Source organism: Scyliorhinus canicula, chromosome 10 (genome assembly GCF_902713615.1).
Source record: "Scyliorhinus canicula chromosome 10, sScyCan1.1, whole genome shotgun sequence".
Lineage (NCBI taxonomy): Eukaryota > Metazoa > Chordata > Chondrichthyes > Carcharhiniformes > Scyliorhinidae > Scyliorhinus > Scyliorhinus canicula.
Window position 1 is genome coordinate 122636314 of NC_052155.1, and position 15062 is coordinate 122651375.

The 15062-nt window shown below is 46.1% G+C and overlaps 1 protein-coding gene across 1 annotated transcript in view; it reads right to left on the minus strand.

Moving 5' to 3' along the window:
• LOC119972143 (translation initiation factor IF-2-like) overlaps positions 1 to 6824 on the minus strand; it is a 70706-nt gene extending 63882 nt beyond the window's left edge. The window contains exon 1 of the mRNA XM_038808474.1: positions 6770 to 6824. Within this exon, the coding sequence (XP_038664402.1) occupies positions 6770 to 6824 (55 nt within the window). The remainder of the gene's footprint in view (positions 1 to 6769) is intronic.
• Positions 6825 to 15062: the final 8238 nt, after the last annotated feature.

The following is a 15062-nucleotide window of genomic DNA, read 5'->3' on the forward strand; positions in this document are numbered from 1 at the left end:
CAGGTTGATGCCCAGTGCTTCCTCCTCCCTGATGGTGTCCGTAGTGCCCTGTGGGTCTCCATGGGATGGAGGGCAGCTAGAGTGAGCTCCAGAGGCCTCTGGTCATTTGGCTATGCCAGTCCTGGCGGCTCCCCATGTTGTCGACGCCCTCAGTGATGGTCCTCAGTGACTGGGCCGTCTTAATGTAGACTTGTTAGTCTGAAGTAGGTGAACTGTATGTAATTATTAACTACAGGAACGTTGTGCATATATTCAGTAAAGGGTTTAAGCTAGAAGCTGGCTCCATGCTTGCTTGTGCAGGCCTTTCTGTCCAACCCTATACTGACCCTTGGGTACGGGCCATGTGTTCTTGCATCACTGTGCGGGTGATGTACTCAACCCCCCATTAACCCCATATGTGCCAGGCTCTTATACTACAACCATTGCACTTATAATGCAGAACAAAAGACTGATCATTCAATCAGAAACCAATCTATTCAAAAATTAATTGACAATTAAATAAAGCTAACTCAAATTTGAAATGTATCAGGAGCAAAAAGTACATTGAATGCTTAGCCTGCATCATAAATATGATGCAATATATTCACCTTAATCTTTCCATTACAGAAATAAATATCAGCAAGATAATGAAAACCAAAGTGGAAACCTGGCATTCGAAGTGACATCCTCGTCAATAATTCACATCTTGTGCAAAGCATAAGTGTCAAATCAAGCCCTCAGACATTAAACATGATCAGACAAGAAACAAAGAACAGTTTACCTGGTCAATGGAAGTAACAGCTCAAATCTTATTCCACTTTTGTGTGTTGCTTAAATTTATAAAGAGGCATTTTTTGAAGATAAAACCTTTTCCTGCTGGTTGGAATAATCAACGTTTTCACATTAGAATACTGACCAGCGACCAGTTGTGAGAATTATTTGAAAACGACTATACAAATTCATTGCATTCCAGTCAAAATAATTCCACAGAAAACTCCTTGCTTGCCACCCCACTTAATTATATTGTACAGAAAGTATATGGTGCAAATTCCAGTGTCTTTCTGTAATATTTCATTGAAAGCTCCGATTAGGTTTGCTGATGCCTAATGTTTATTGCAAATGAAAACTGAAATTGTAAAATAATAAAATTAAAGCAATGTCTTGTACTTGGCATTATATTGCTGATCAGCTTAACAGTTTTAATTCCCCAGGAGATCAGACACAAATTATCTTTAATTTTATTCTAAATGAATGGATTAAGCAAACCGAATATTAGATACTTTTAAACAGGATTTTAAGACACCTTGGGGGCAGCAACTAATGTTTGCATTCCATTTATATGACTGAACAATAAAAAGCTGAGAGATTGCTCTTATGATATATCGGTCTTTGTAATTCAACGGGCAGGAACACATAAAATGAATGGCTGAAAGTAAATGGACAATTGTAAATCCAGAACTGTACTAATTAGCATGGTGAGAGAAACTGTAGCTCCAATGTTGCATGCACAACTTTGCAAAGCCCACTTACCCAGGTCATATTAAGCTGACACTGTCTGTCCCAGTGCCAACCGAAACAGTCAGGGGTATGAGGGAGAGGGGGAATTGCATGGCCCTCATCAGTGCATATAAAACGGGTGGCTAGTCCACTGCCTTCCTGCGCAACCCCAAGTCGTCCCCCATATTACAGGGGGCAGGTGATACATCAATCAGTTTGCCCACCAGTAGACCTATAAATTATAAATTGACAATTAATTGTCTCTACAGGGCCTCTTTCTACCTCTGCTGCCATAATACAGTGGGGCAGGGGGGGGGGGGGGGGGGGGGGGGGGGGGGGTTAACGTTAACGGTTAAGGGGAAAGTAGCCAGCCAGATACTTTTCCAATTCCGGATAAAAAGGTGAGATGGAAGTGGGGTATCTCCTTCATCCCGATCAGAGGCACGTCCCAAGGTGGTAACCCCCATTTGAGCCTCCATCTGGGAATACAACCTTCAACCCCTTCACCCTAACCCCCCCCCCCCCCCCCCCCCACCCCCCATGTTACAGTTCCTAATCCCTCGCCCAACCAAATATCCTGGACTTACCTTTCTATCCTGTTTTAAAAACCCCACTGATGTGAAATGTGGGGGTATCCCAAATCCAAGAAGGGAAACCTGAAACGTCGGTTCCTAACCGTTTGTTTTGCAATTCGATGTAATGTGAGGAAATAGATGAAAACCAGTGACAAAAGGTCCAGTCTTGTAATTATTCAAATGGAAAAACATTAATCAAACTGTAAAACACCAGAATGGCAATAATACAGAAAACATTACAAATAACTACAATAATTGCTACACACTACAATATATTTTAATTAACCACGTTACAAATCCATCTACTTTCCTAAAGTCGGAGAATGTACCTTCCTCAAAACAACATCCCATAGATTTTAACACCATGAACCAAATCCAGCAATAATTACTTCACACAACCTGTAACTTTATCTTGGGAAACATAGGGCGGAATTCTCCGCTACCGGGAAAACTCGGGAGGGCCGTCGTGAACTCGGCCGAGTTTCACGACAGCCTCAGAGGCCGCTCCTCGCCCCCTATTCTCCCCTCCCGGCGGGCTAGGAGCGGCGCTCCTTAAATCTCGGCCGTTGGGGCGTCGCGCCAAGAATGACGCGGCCGGCGCACCTAATGATGTCAGCTACGCATGCGCAGGTTGGCCGGCACCAACCCACGCATGCGCAGCTGATGTCACGACGCTGACAGCTCGAACCCGCGCATGCGCGGTGGCCATCTTTCCCCTCAGCCGCCCTGCAAGACGTGGCGGTCCGATTGAGACGCCGGCCCGACGATCGGTGGGCACCGATCGCGGGCCTGTCCCCTCCCGAGCACAGTCGTGGTGCTCTTTCCCCTGTACTCCCCCCACAAGCCCCAAACGGGCATATCTCACCCGTTTCACGATGGCAGCGACCAGGTGTGGTTGCCGCCGTCGTGAAACGGTCGCGAACGGCAGGCCGCTCGGCCCATCCAGGTCGGAGAATCGCCGTTCGCCGTGAAAAATGGTGAGCGCTGATTCTTCCAAGGCGGGGGGGGGGGGGGGACAATCGCGGGGGGCGCCAGGGGGGCGGGAATTTTGTCGGGGGGCCCTCCCGCGATTCTCGCACGCCGTGTGGGGAGCGGAGAATCGCGCCCATATTCTTCTTGTTCAGAGTAGAACCTCTGGGTTTAAAACAGCAGTTTTCAGATCAAAGTTTGCTTCCAGCGAGACATGAATGTGATCTTGGTTGCCCGTCAGCTGTTCTCCTCCAGTAAATGAATAACCCTACCACTGATATGTGGTTTATCCCTTCTGATATTGTCTTATCTTAACAACTAGTTTCAGAAGTCACTCTTACAGCATGTAAGTGCAATATTCATTCTTATTTCTCCTTTTGAACCCCTGCCTTCTGTACCTTTAATTCCTGCAATTATATGGCTTATTGTTCTCTTCAGTAAATATCTGTTCACCTTGCTATTGGAGTAATCAGCATATCAAAAGTCCTCAGTGCAGCTGAATTCCCAGCAGTTTCCTTTTGTCCGATTCTTCAGTCTTCATGTTATTCCAACTTTCTGATACCTGTGTCATCCATGAATCTTCTTGGGACTTCCTTGTAATCCTAGGAGTGGCCGCTATAGCTGTGCTGCTGAATCCACTCAGCTGCCAGCAAATCAGATTTGCCAGCAGCTCTGAAGGGACAGAAGTCCCACTCTCACCTTGGTGAGGCTGTGCCCAGCATATTATCACTGCGGGGAAGCCCTATTAAAGTGGGCAGGCTGCCAACCAACATTTCTACTGGGGGTGTGGGTAGGATGGAAATATGCACCTTTCCTTTGTTTTACCAGTTTTTCTCAACTTTTACTCTCAGAACTGTCTTTCACATTGAGGATTTTTCCACTGGAGATTCTTCCTCTAGTACAAGCTGGGCAAATCTCTGTCTTGTTTTAACTCCTCGTGAATTAATTTTTTGTTCCAAGTGCAAGATCCCACCCACATTTCTGAACCGTAGCATCTTGCTGCTTAGAGTAGCTCTCTCTCTCTGGGATCCTGGCAGAGTAACCTTGTCTGTTAGTTTTCCAGGGAAGTCTAGACTCTTCCTATCTCAAAATTGACCTCCATAGCATTATGCATCACATGGGCCTTGTATCCAGATAGAACAATTTAAATCACAACTGTTTACATGCTGACATTCTCTACATCTTTCTGGCACTTTGAAAACGCACAATTTATCTACTGTTAGCACAAAGGCTGCTGTCATTGTCTCCAAGTGTAAACACCTTGGACCTTCTTCCCAGTAAAACAATATGGGCCCAATTTAAACTTGAAAATCAAACCACGAGAAGAGCTACATCTAGAAGAGGTTTCACATCTTTTGACTTCAGTCTGTAGGCCATATGAATTGTGCATTTGAATCAACTCCCTTCATTTTACTTTGAAATATAGACACAGTCCCAAATCATGACAATTTTATAACTCTAATAATTGTGACAATATACACCTAGAGCATGAAATGGAGAAGCAAGAACAGTCCACATAAAACTTAGACTTTCTGAGTTCTCAGTACACCATGAGCACAAACTGAAATATTTCAGTCAGCGCAATTAATATTTGCCAACCTACACAAATGATGGGTGGATGGGGAGAGGGCAGGTACCTTTCCACAGATGATTATTTGAAAATAGGACAAAATGTGTGTCGTTAAAGTCAATATTTGAAATTGTGTTTGCAAATAATTCAAATGAACAATGCATTTGGTCTGCATGCTGACTTTTCAAGCAAGATCAAGAGATGATAAACCACTTCTAACTGATAGCCTCACGCTGTCTCGGTTTCACACAGGCTGGGCTGTAACATCAATGCAGTCTGTTGTGTTCAATGGCTTGATTGATCTATGTTTGATTATGTTATTCTGATAACTTATTCTTGTTAATTGGACTTGTGTTTAATCCTATAGGTGGAGAAAGTTATGAACTGACACCACAGAAAATGTTCCATAAAGGATCTGAGTTCTGAACAAAGACCATGGGTGGGACTTTCCATGTCTCCCGCAGCGTATTTCATGGTGGTGGAGGCAACCTGCCATTGGCCAGTGGCGGGATCTTCTGGTCCAGCCACTATCAAAGGGGTTTCCTGTCAGTGGAGTGTAGGGAAACCCATGGTGGGAGTTTTCCATTGGCAGGACCAGAAGATCCCACCACCAGGAATGGCCAGAAAAGTCTGGCCCATGTGTGCAGGAAATCCTGCAAGTTCTGAAATATTTTGAAGTACTGTCAATAAATCTGTTGTAGATTTTGGGTCTAATGTCATCCCTGCATTGCCATGAGATAAATTAGATGCCTAAAATATACAGCAAACTTGTGAACACATAACTCAGTCTGGTGAAAAAACATATTTTAAGCTATCCGGAAACTTTTACATTCCTAAGTTAGGGAAAAGTGGACATCCAGCTCATACTTTTTTATACTGCCTGCACTGGAAGAAACCATGATAGGGTTAATCACATTATAGTATCATAGAATTTACAGTGCAGAAGGAGGCCGTTCAGCCCATCGAGTCTGCACCGGCTCTTGGAAAGAGCGCTCTACTTAAGCACACGCCTCCACTCTATCCCCATTTTTATTTTCTCCGGTTCCTCACAGTGACGGCTTCAAGATTAATTTTGTAATCTTGGAGACTTCAGAACAATTCTGAAGGGTTGCCAACCTGCCTGATGGTGGGGGCAGTTGAATTTTGTATGGTAGAATAAAGATATAATTATTGGAATAATGGGAGACAAGCCTGGGGCAGGGGAGATCTGAGGTTTCTTGTTGGGCCCAAAGCAGCACTCACCATCTGATTGGTAGTCAAAGGGTTTTATGTTGTTTTGTACGGATTATACAGACTTGAATCAAATTACACAATATTTCCCACCTCAAACCTAATTATTGTAGAAAAATAAATTAACTCTGCAACAGGTACGTTTTTCAACCCAAAAAGCTTTCTTTGACTGACATTGCTTCAACGGAAGGGATTTTGTTCTCCAATATTGTTACTTGATCTCAAAATTATTGGCACATGGAATTAAATTGCTGTAACAGAATATGCCTCTGGGGGTGCATTGATTTTCAGTGCAAGAGAACATAGATACTGTGCCTATTTCTTAACAACTCCTCCTTCACAGTTATGTTCTCACTAACTGGTACTCCGTATACATGAGATATGTTTCAATAATCTCAGATGGGTCACTAATAATGAAAAGACATCTGAACAATATGAATTGTGATTCAATGCCTGTCATTCCATTGGAATTTCCTGAAAATAGATTAAGACAAAGGTGCTAGAAACATTGAATAAACAACAATAGAAAACATAGATTGTTCTTGATTTTCTCATTGCTAGCGTTCCGAGCGGAAAATGGAGCCAGCCTTCCAAACAACATTCTATTTTCCTCAGGAAAGATTCGTACCCTATTCTGGCTAAGCTCCCATTTCAATAGTGCTTCTTGCTGGGGAGTCTATCTCAGACAGAAATCCAAATGCTGCTGCAGAGATTGGCCAACAATGTAACAGAGTTAAACAGTCTCCCTTGGTGATACAAAAAAATGATGAGGCGCAGTGACTGAAAGTGGAAGAAGAGTCCAGGCAAAAAATAAAACTCCTTAAAAAGTGTTCTTCAAACTTTTTTTCCAGGGACCCATTTTTACCAACCGGCCAACCTTCAGGACCCAACCCGGCCGACCTTCGCGCCCCACGCCGGCCGACCTGCGCGACCCACCATTTTCTCTTACCTTGTTTGCTGCTGACAAAAATGGGGGAAATGGTTTGGGTCCCTTTGGCCCTCATACACGCTCCTCCTATGGATCCTGTTGGATGAAGGTGAAGCCTTCTGGTGTCGGAAAGTATGGAGTCTCCATCTGTCCAAAGTTCTGAATTTTCTTTCTGTAAAATGTTATCAAATAACCCCCCCCCCCCCCCAACTTGCAGAAAAAAAAATAATAAAATGAGTAAAATAAATGAAAAAAGTGAATAAAACCCTCCCCAAACTTGTAAAAAAAAATGAAAAAAATGAATAAAACCCCCCGAACTTGTAAAAAAAATAAAATGAATAAAATAAATGAATAAAAACCACTACAGAACGTATAAAACAAAAAGCTGCAACCGTTTAAAAAAATAGCGGCCGCACTGCGCATGCGTACCCAATCATCATGCGCGCATGCGCAATGCGGCAGAATTTTTGAAAAACATTTTCGCGGAATGCGCATGCACACCAATCATCAGCGCACTTGCGCAATGCGGGCAGATTTTGTTTTTAACATGTTCGCGGCCGCTTGCAGCCGACGTTATGAAAAGCCGGCTGCTGCGCCAGGATTTGCGCGATCGGGAGTGCCGCGGACAACGGCTCCACGACCCTCCCGACACCCGCCCGCGACCCACCCGCGGGTCGCGCCCCCCGACTCCGAAGAACACTGCCTTAAAAGTCCTTCATGATGCCTGGCCCCCACTCTGCGATGACAAAGGCGTTTTTAATACCAAGGTTCTTCCCGTGAGGAAGAGAAGCAGAGAGCAATCTCGCAGAATCTACACCCTATCCATTCTCCACCACTTACAATTGGTAGAATGAACAATAGATAGCCAATGAGATCGACCCCGACCCCATGAGAGTGCAGAGGGTGTTACTGGACTCATCATCCAGAGGCCCAGGGCAATGGTCTGGGAATCTAGGTTTGAATCCCACCACGGTCGATGGTGAAATTTGAATTAAATGGAAATCTGGAATTAATAATGACCATGGAACCACTGTTTTTTTTTTTAAATCTTTTTTTATTCTCCTCCTTTTTCACATTTTCTCCCAAATTTACACTTAACAATAAACAATAATCAGTAACGAATGTAACGTCAATCCCCATATCAATAACAACGATCCCATCCTCCCACCAAACCCCAAAACATTAGCCCGCATGTAAACATAAACAAATGACAAAGAGGAATCAGGAATCACCCATAGTCACCATTAACACATATAATCCCCCTCACCCCAACCCCCTCAGCCCCCAACCCCCCTAATGTTCGATGTGATCCAATTCTCGAAAGTGCATAATGAATAATGCCCATGAATTATAGAACCATCCTTCCTCAGTTCAAATTTGACCTTTTCAAGCATTACGAATTCCAGCAGGTCCCTCCGCCACACCAGGGCACAGGGTGGAGAGGTTGATCTCCACCCTAACTGGCTCCACCTTCAGGCGATCAACGAGGTGAAGGCTACAACATCTGCCTCCGCGCCCGTTTCCAACTCCGGCTGGTCCGACACCCCGAATATGGCCTCCCGGGGGCCTGGATCCAGTTTCACGTGCACAACTTTAGAGATTACCCTAAAAACCTCCTTCCCGTAATCCTCCAGGTTTGGACAGGACCAAAACATATGAATGTGGTTTGCGGCCCCCCCCCCCCCCCCCCCCCAATGTTCACATACATCTTCTACCCCCTCAAAGAGCCGGCTCATCCTTGCCCTTGTAAGGTGCGCTCTATATACCACCTTCAGCTGTATCAGCCCCAACCTCGCACGCGAGGTGGAGGCGTTCACCCTCTGGAGCACTTCACACCAGAGCCCCTCCACCATACCCTCTCCCAACTCTTCCTCCCACTTTACCTTGATCCCTTCTAGTGGCGCCTTCTCCTCCTCCAAATTAGCCCCGTAAACTTCCGATACTACCCCCTCCTCCAGTCCCCCTGTCATCAGCACCTCCTTCAGCAATATGGAAGCCGGTTCTTCTGGGAAGCTCCTTTCTGGCAAAGTCTCAAACCTGCATGTATCTAAATATTTCCCCCTGCTCAAGCCCATACTTCTCTCCCAGCTCCCGCAATACAACCCCCAAGAAACAAATCTTTTAGTGTCCTAATTCCTTTCTCCTCCCATCTCCAACAATTTCCGTCCCACTTCCCTGAGTCAAATCGATGGTTCCCCGAATCGGCATTTCCCTTGACCCTGCCCCCAACCCGAAGTGCTGTCAAAACTGCCTCCAAATTCTCAACAAAGCTATTACTACCGGACTCCCTGAGTATCTCCCTGGGGCCGTCGGGAGCGGCACTGTTGCTAGCGCCGCTCCCAACCCCCGACACAAACTCTCCTCCATTCTGACCCATTGGGAGACAACCCCTCTGACCCAGCTCCGTACCTTCTCCACATTCTCCGCCCAGTAATAATACATCAGGTTCGGAAGACCCAAACCCCCTGCCTGCCTTCCTCGCTCTAGCAGCACCTTTTTAATTCTGGCCACCTTCCCTCCCCATATGAGCGAGGTAATCATCCCTTCAATCTCTAAAAAATGCCTTTGGCAGGAAAATCAGCAGGCATTGAAAAATAAACAGGAATCGTGGCAGCACATTCATTTTAACCTCCTGTACCCGACCCCCAGTGACAGGGGGAGACCATCCCACCGTGCCAGATCAGCTTTCACCCTCCCCACCAAACTAGAAATGTTGTACCTACGGAGTCCCCCCCATCTCAAGCAACCTGCACCCCCAGGTATCTAAAGTGAGTCCCTGCCTTACAGAATGGCAGCCCCCCTACCCCTGTCCCATCCCTCACCGAGACACCACAAAATATTCACTCTTGTCTTGATTCAATTTGTACCCTGAGAAAGACCCAAAGACCCGAAGCAGCTCCAGTATTCCTCCTATTGACACATTTGGTTCTGACACGTATAATAACAAGTCATCGGCATATAAGGACACCCCATGCTCTATCTCCCCCCGCACTATCTCTTTCCATACCCCCAAACGTTTTAATGCGATGGCCAATGGCTCAATCGCAAGTGCAAACAGCAGGGGGATAAAGGACATCCCTGCCTAGTCCAATGGTGGAGAGGAGAGTATTCTGAGCTGATGTTATTTGTGCGGACACTGGCCCTCGGCTCCTTATAAAATAGGTTTATCCAGTCCACAAATCTGGGTCCAATTCCAAACGCTCTAGAACTGCCATCAAGTACCCCCATTCTACCCGGTCAAACGCTTTCTCGGCATCCAATGCCACAACCACTCTATTTCCTTCCCCTCCACTGGTACCATAACCATGTTCAATACCCTCTTAATGTTTGAAAAGAGCTGCCTCCCTCTCACAAACCCTGTCTGATATTCACCTATCACCTTTGGGAGGCATTACTCTAGCCTACCCACCAGTACCTTCGCCAATACCTTTGTGTCCACGTTTAAAAGTGATATGGGCCTATACGACCCACACTCCTTCAGATCCTTATCTTTCTTAAGTAACAGGGAAATCAATGCCTGCCCCAAAGTTTGTGGTAACACCCCCTTCCCTATCGCCTCCTCAAACATCCCCAACAACAACGGTACCAGCTTATTTTTGAATTTTTTATAATATTCCACCGGAAACCTATCCGGCCCTGCCACCTTCCCCGACTGCATCCTCCCAATCGCATCTTTTTAAAAATAAATTTAGAGTACCCAATTATTTTTTCCAATTAAGGGGCAATCCACCTATCCTGCACGTCTTTTTGGGTTGTGGGGGCGAAACCAATGCAAACACGGGGAGAATGTGCAAACTCCACACGGACAGTGACCCAGGGCCGGGATTCGAACCCGGGTCCTCAGCGCCGCAGGCAACAATGCTAACCACTATGCCCCCGTGCTGCCCTTCCAATCGCATCTTTCATCTCCTGCTCCACTATTGCGGCCTCTAATGTAGCCCTGTCCCCCTCCCCTAACCTCGGGTACTCCTGCCCATCTAGAAATTCTTGCATCTCCCGGCCTCCTTCAGGTGGCTCTGACCTATACAACCTCTCATAAAATTTCTTAAAGACGTTGTTAATCTGATCTGGAGCTACCACCAACTTCCCTGCCCTGTCCCGAACCTGGACAATTTCCCTTGCCGCAGCCTCCCTACGGAGCTGACCTACCAACATACGGCCCACCTTCTCTCCATACTCGTAAACTGCCCCCCTAGCTCGCCTTAATTGGCGTACCACCTTCCTGGTAGATAGTCGGTCAAAGCTCGCCTGGAGTTCCTTCCTCTTTTCCAACTTCGCTGGGTCCCTAGCTTCTGCATACCTCCTGTCTACCTCCACCATCTCATCCATTAACCTCTGACGTTCCAACCTCTCCTCTTTGTCTAGCCTAGCCTTGAACGAGATCACCTCACCCCTCACCACCACCATTAAAGCCTCCTAGACAGCCTCCTTTGACACCTCACCTGTGCAGTTAAAACCTACATATTCCTCGATTACTTTTTAAATTTTGTCACAGAACCCTCGGTCCCCCAACAGTCCCGCATCTAACTTTCACCCTGGTCTCTGTACCATCCCCTTCTTGAGTACCATATACACCCAATGTGGAGCATGATCTGATATTGCAATTGCGGGGTACTCTGACACTTTAACCCCAGCCAGCAGCACCTTCCCCACCATGAAAAGGTCGATCCGCGAGTATACCTTCTGGACCACTGAGAAAATCGAGTTCTCCCGCTCCCTTGGGTGTAGAAACCTCCAAGGGTCCACCCATCCCATTTCCATCATTAGCCCAGCCAGCGCCTTGCCCCCCCCCCCCCCCCGCCCACCGACGGACCAGCGAGCGCGGCCGTGATCTGTCCAATTTTGGCTCCTGCACCAAGTTCCAGTTCCCCCCCCCCCCCCCCCCCCCCACTATCAGTTTGTGTGTTTCCAAGTCGGGGATGGCCCCAAACACCTCGTTTGCAAATCCCACATCGTCCCAATTGGGACCGTATACACTTAACAGCGCCACTAACCTCCCCTCCAGCGCCCCTGTCACAATCACATATCTACCCCTCTGATCTGCAACCACCTTCTCCGTCTGGAACCGTACCCTTTTGCTGACCATTACCGCTACCCCTCGAGCCCTTCCGTCAAATCCAGAATGAAACACCTGACTAACCCAGCCCTTTTTTAGTCTCACTTGGTTCTTCACCCTCAGGTGAATCTCCTGCAGCATTGCTACATCAGCCTTCAAACTTTTAAGATGCGTCAGCACCCTTGACTTCTCGACTGGGCCTCCTAACCCCTTCACGTTCCATGTGACAATCCTAACGGGGGTCTCTCACTGCCCCCCCCCCCCCCTCCTTAATCATGGAACCATTGCTGGTTGTAATAAAATCCATCTGGTTCACTAATGTCCTTTAGGGAAGGAAATCTGTCATCCTTACCCGGGCTGGCCTGCATGTGACTCCAGATCCACAACAATGTTGTTGACTCTTAAATGCTCTCTGATATGTCTGAAAAGCTAGTTAGTTCAAGGGCAATTAGGAACGTACCAGCCTCCCCGAACAGGCGCCGGAATGTGGCGACTAAGGGCTTTTCACAGTAACTTCATTGAAGCCTACTCGTGACAACAAGCGATTTTCATTTTTTCATTTTCAACAGGCAATAAATGCTGGCCCAGCCAACAATGCCCACATTTGTGAACAAATTTTTAAAAAATCCACGTGGGTATTTGCCGATTAATTAAAATTAAAAGACACAACACAAAAGCAAAATAAATCTCTTACCTTTGACATGTTTTCTGGCTCTAAATTCCAGAGACCAAGAAGTTCCATTCTTGTCCAGGATTTGCCTAGAATTATAAATGGGGCAGAATCCAATTACTTTGGTTATTTTGCTTTCGTGTTCTGTCTGTTACTTTTTAAGAGATTTCCAGCGTGTAAATCTTGCGGCAACAATTTGGCAATAGAAGTGAAACATTCAGAACTTTAAATGTCATTCTTCAAAGTAACCCAAAGACATGATTGTGAAGTGAAAGTAATAAATTGACACAATATTGTTGAACAAGGTTAAGTCTAGACAGTCACTGTGCATCATAGATTTCAGACATCTCAATGTAAAGCAATGACAGTTCTTTCGACAGCAGTGGCTGCAAATTGTTTCTCAGAGGAAAATAAAGAACAATGATTGCATGGCAAAGATGGTGGTAAACTTACTTTTTATTGAGGGTCTTTTTGAATTTTGTGATAGAAAACATCTAACTTAATCCGCATGCCTTGAATCCTGATATTTGGACCAATTGCTTGTCCCAAGTGTGGCCAAACGAATGTACCACGGTGATGTTTTAACTGGTTTGGGGCAATTAAGTGGCCACCACCAGAATTGCTGTCCAATTAAGGACAGAGTGCTACCCCTCCAAGCTGCTGGCCCAATCAGAGGGCTGGGAGCTCAGTAGCCTCGGTAATGTCACCGATAGAGGTGACCACTGCTGAGATGCAAAGCGAAGGAGAGGGCACCTTCATAACGAGACATTCCTGATGGGCTGGCAGGAAAAACTATTGATGTGCCAAGTGCTGTGGCAGGGCAACAGGTTGGCCATTGCAGCTGGGGCCATGTGGGTCATGAAAACTCTGGGGAGGATGGCCCCCTGGAAAATGCTAGAATGCCACCTTGATGCAGCTGGTGGACTCCTCAGCTGGTGGGATTGGGCTGCCCTGATACCAGTAAAATATGGCCTTCAACCATGGCCAATTAATTGACTTGATTTGCTGCCTGCCTCTTGTCAGTGGCCACTAAATTGCTATTGGGATCTGCAATGGTTCATGAAGGCAGCTCAGCACGACCTTCTGAAGGGCAATAGGGTTGGACAATAAATGCTGGCCTAGGTAATGAAGCGGACATCGCTTGAATGAAGTTTAAAAAAGGAATATCCCCTGATGGTGGGAATACATCCGACTCACAGCAGTGATTGATGGCCTTCTGTCGCCATTTTCCCACCCCTCCCATCTCCAAGGCCATCTCCAAAGGGCTGGTAACATTCTGGTCTTATTTATTCCCTTCTTCCTTTCTTGCTCTCCTGAAGGGACTGAAGAATGCAAAGGTACCATTCCACACTCATCCAATTGACAATTTATGATGTCTGACCCAAGATACTGATTGTCACTAACCTGGTTGCTCATGGTGAGCATAATAGCGCAGGGGTTGGTTTAGCACAGTGGGCTAAACATCTGACTTGTAATGCAGAACATGGCCAGCAGCTGAACAGGCACTGGAATGTGGCAACTCGGGGCTTTTCACAGTAACTTCATTGAAGCCTGCTTGTGGCAATAAGTGATTATTATTATCGCCTGGGCTCTTAGCTGACAGCTTCATGTATACACATACATGCAAACAGATGGGTGCACATGTCTGTATGTACACTCACATACACAGTTTACAGCAAGAGACAGTAATAAGAAACCTGGATGACTTCCTTCTCATCCCAGAGGAACTGAGGCCAATTACACTGCACTACATTTGTCCCAGCTCAGATCAGTTAATTCAGTATAAAGCAGCGATCTTTCTGGTCCAGATGCATACTTACTATCTTAAATCCAACACCTCAAATGATTCTGGAAACAGTTGTGAACAAAAGCTGAGATTTGACATTCAATCGCAGTAAGAACCTATTGCACAACACCTCAATAACTACAAATGATCAAAGTACTGTTGACAATATGACCAAATTTGAGCTCTGAAATTAAAACATCGTAGACGATTGGTATAGAACATAGAACATAGAACATAGAACGATACAGCGCAGTACAGGCCCTTCGGCCCTCGATGTTGCACCGACATGGAAAAAAAAAACTAAAGGCCATCTAACCTACACTATCCCCTTATCATCCATATGCTTATCCAATAAATTTTTAAATGCCCTCAATGTTGGCGAGTTCACTACTGTTGCAGGTAGGGCATTCCACGGCCTCACCACTCTTTGCGTAAAAAACCCACCTCTGACCTCTGTCCTATATCTATTACCCCTCAATTTAAGGCTATGTCCCCTCGTGCTAGCCACCTCCATCCGCGGGAGAAGGCTCTCGCTGTCCACCCTATCTAACCCTCTGATCATTTTGTATGCCTCTATTAAGTCACCTCTTAACCTTCTTCTCTCTAACGAAAACAACCTCAAGTCCATCAGCCTTTCCTCATAAGATTTTCCCTCCATACCAGGCAACATCCTGGTAAATCTCCTCTGCACCCGTTCCAAAGCTTCCACGTCCTTCCTATAATGAGGCGACCAGAACTGTACGCAATACTCCAAATGCGGCCGTACCAGAGTTTGGTACAGCTGCATCATGACCTCATGGCT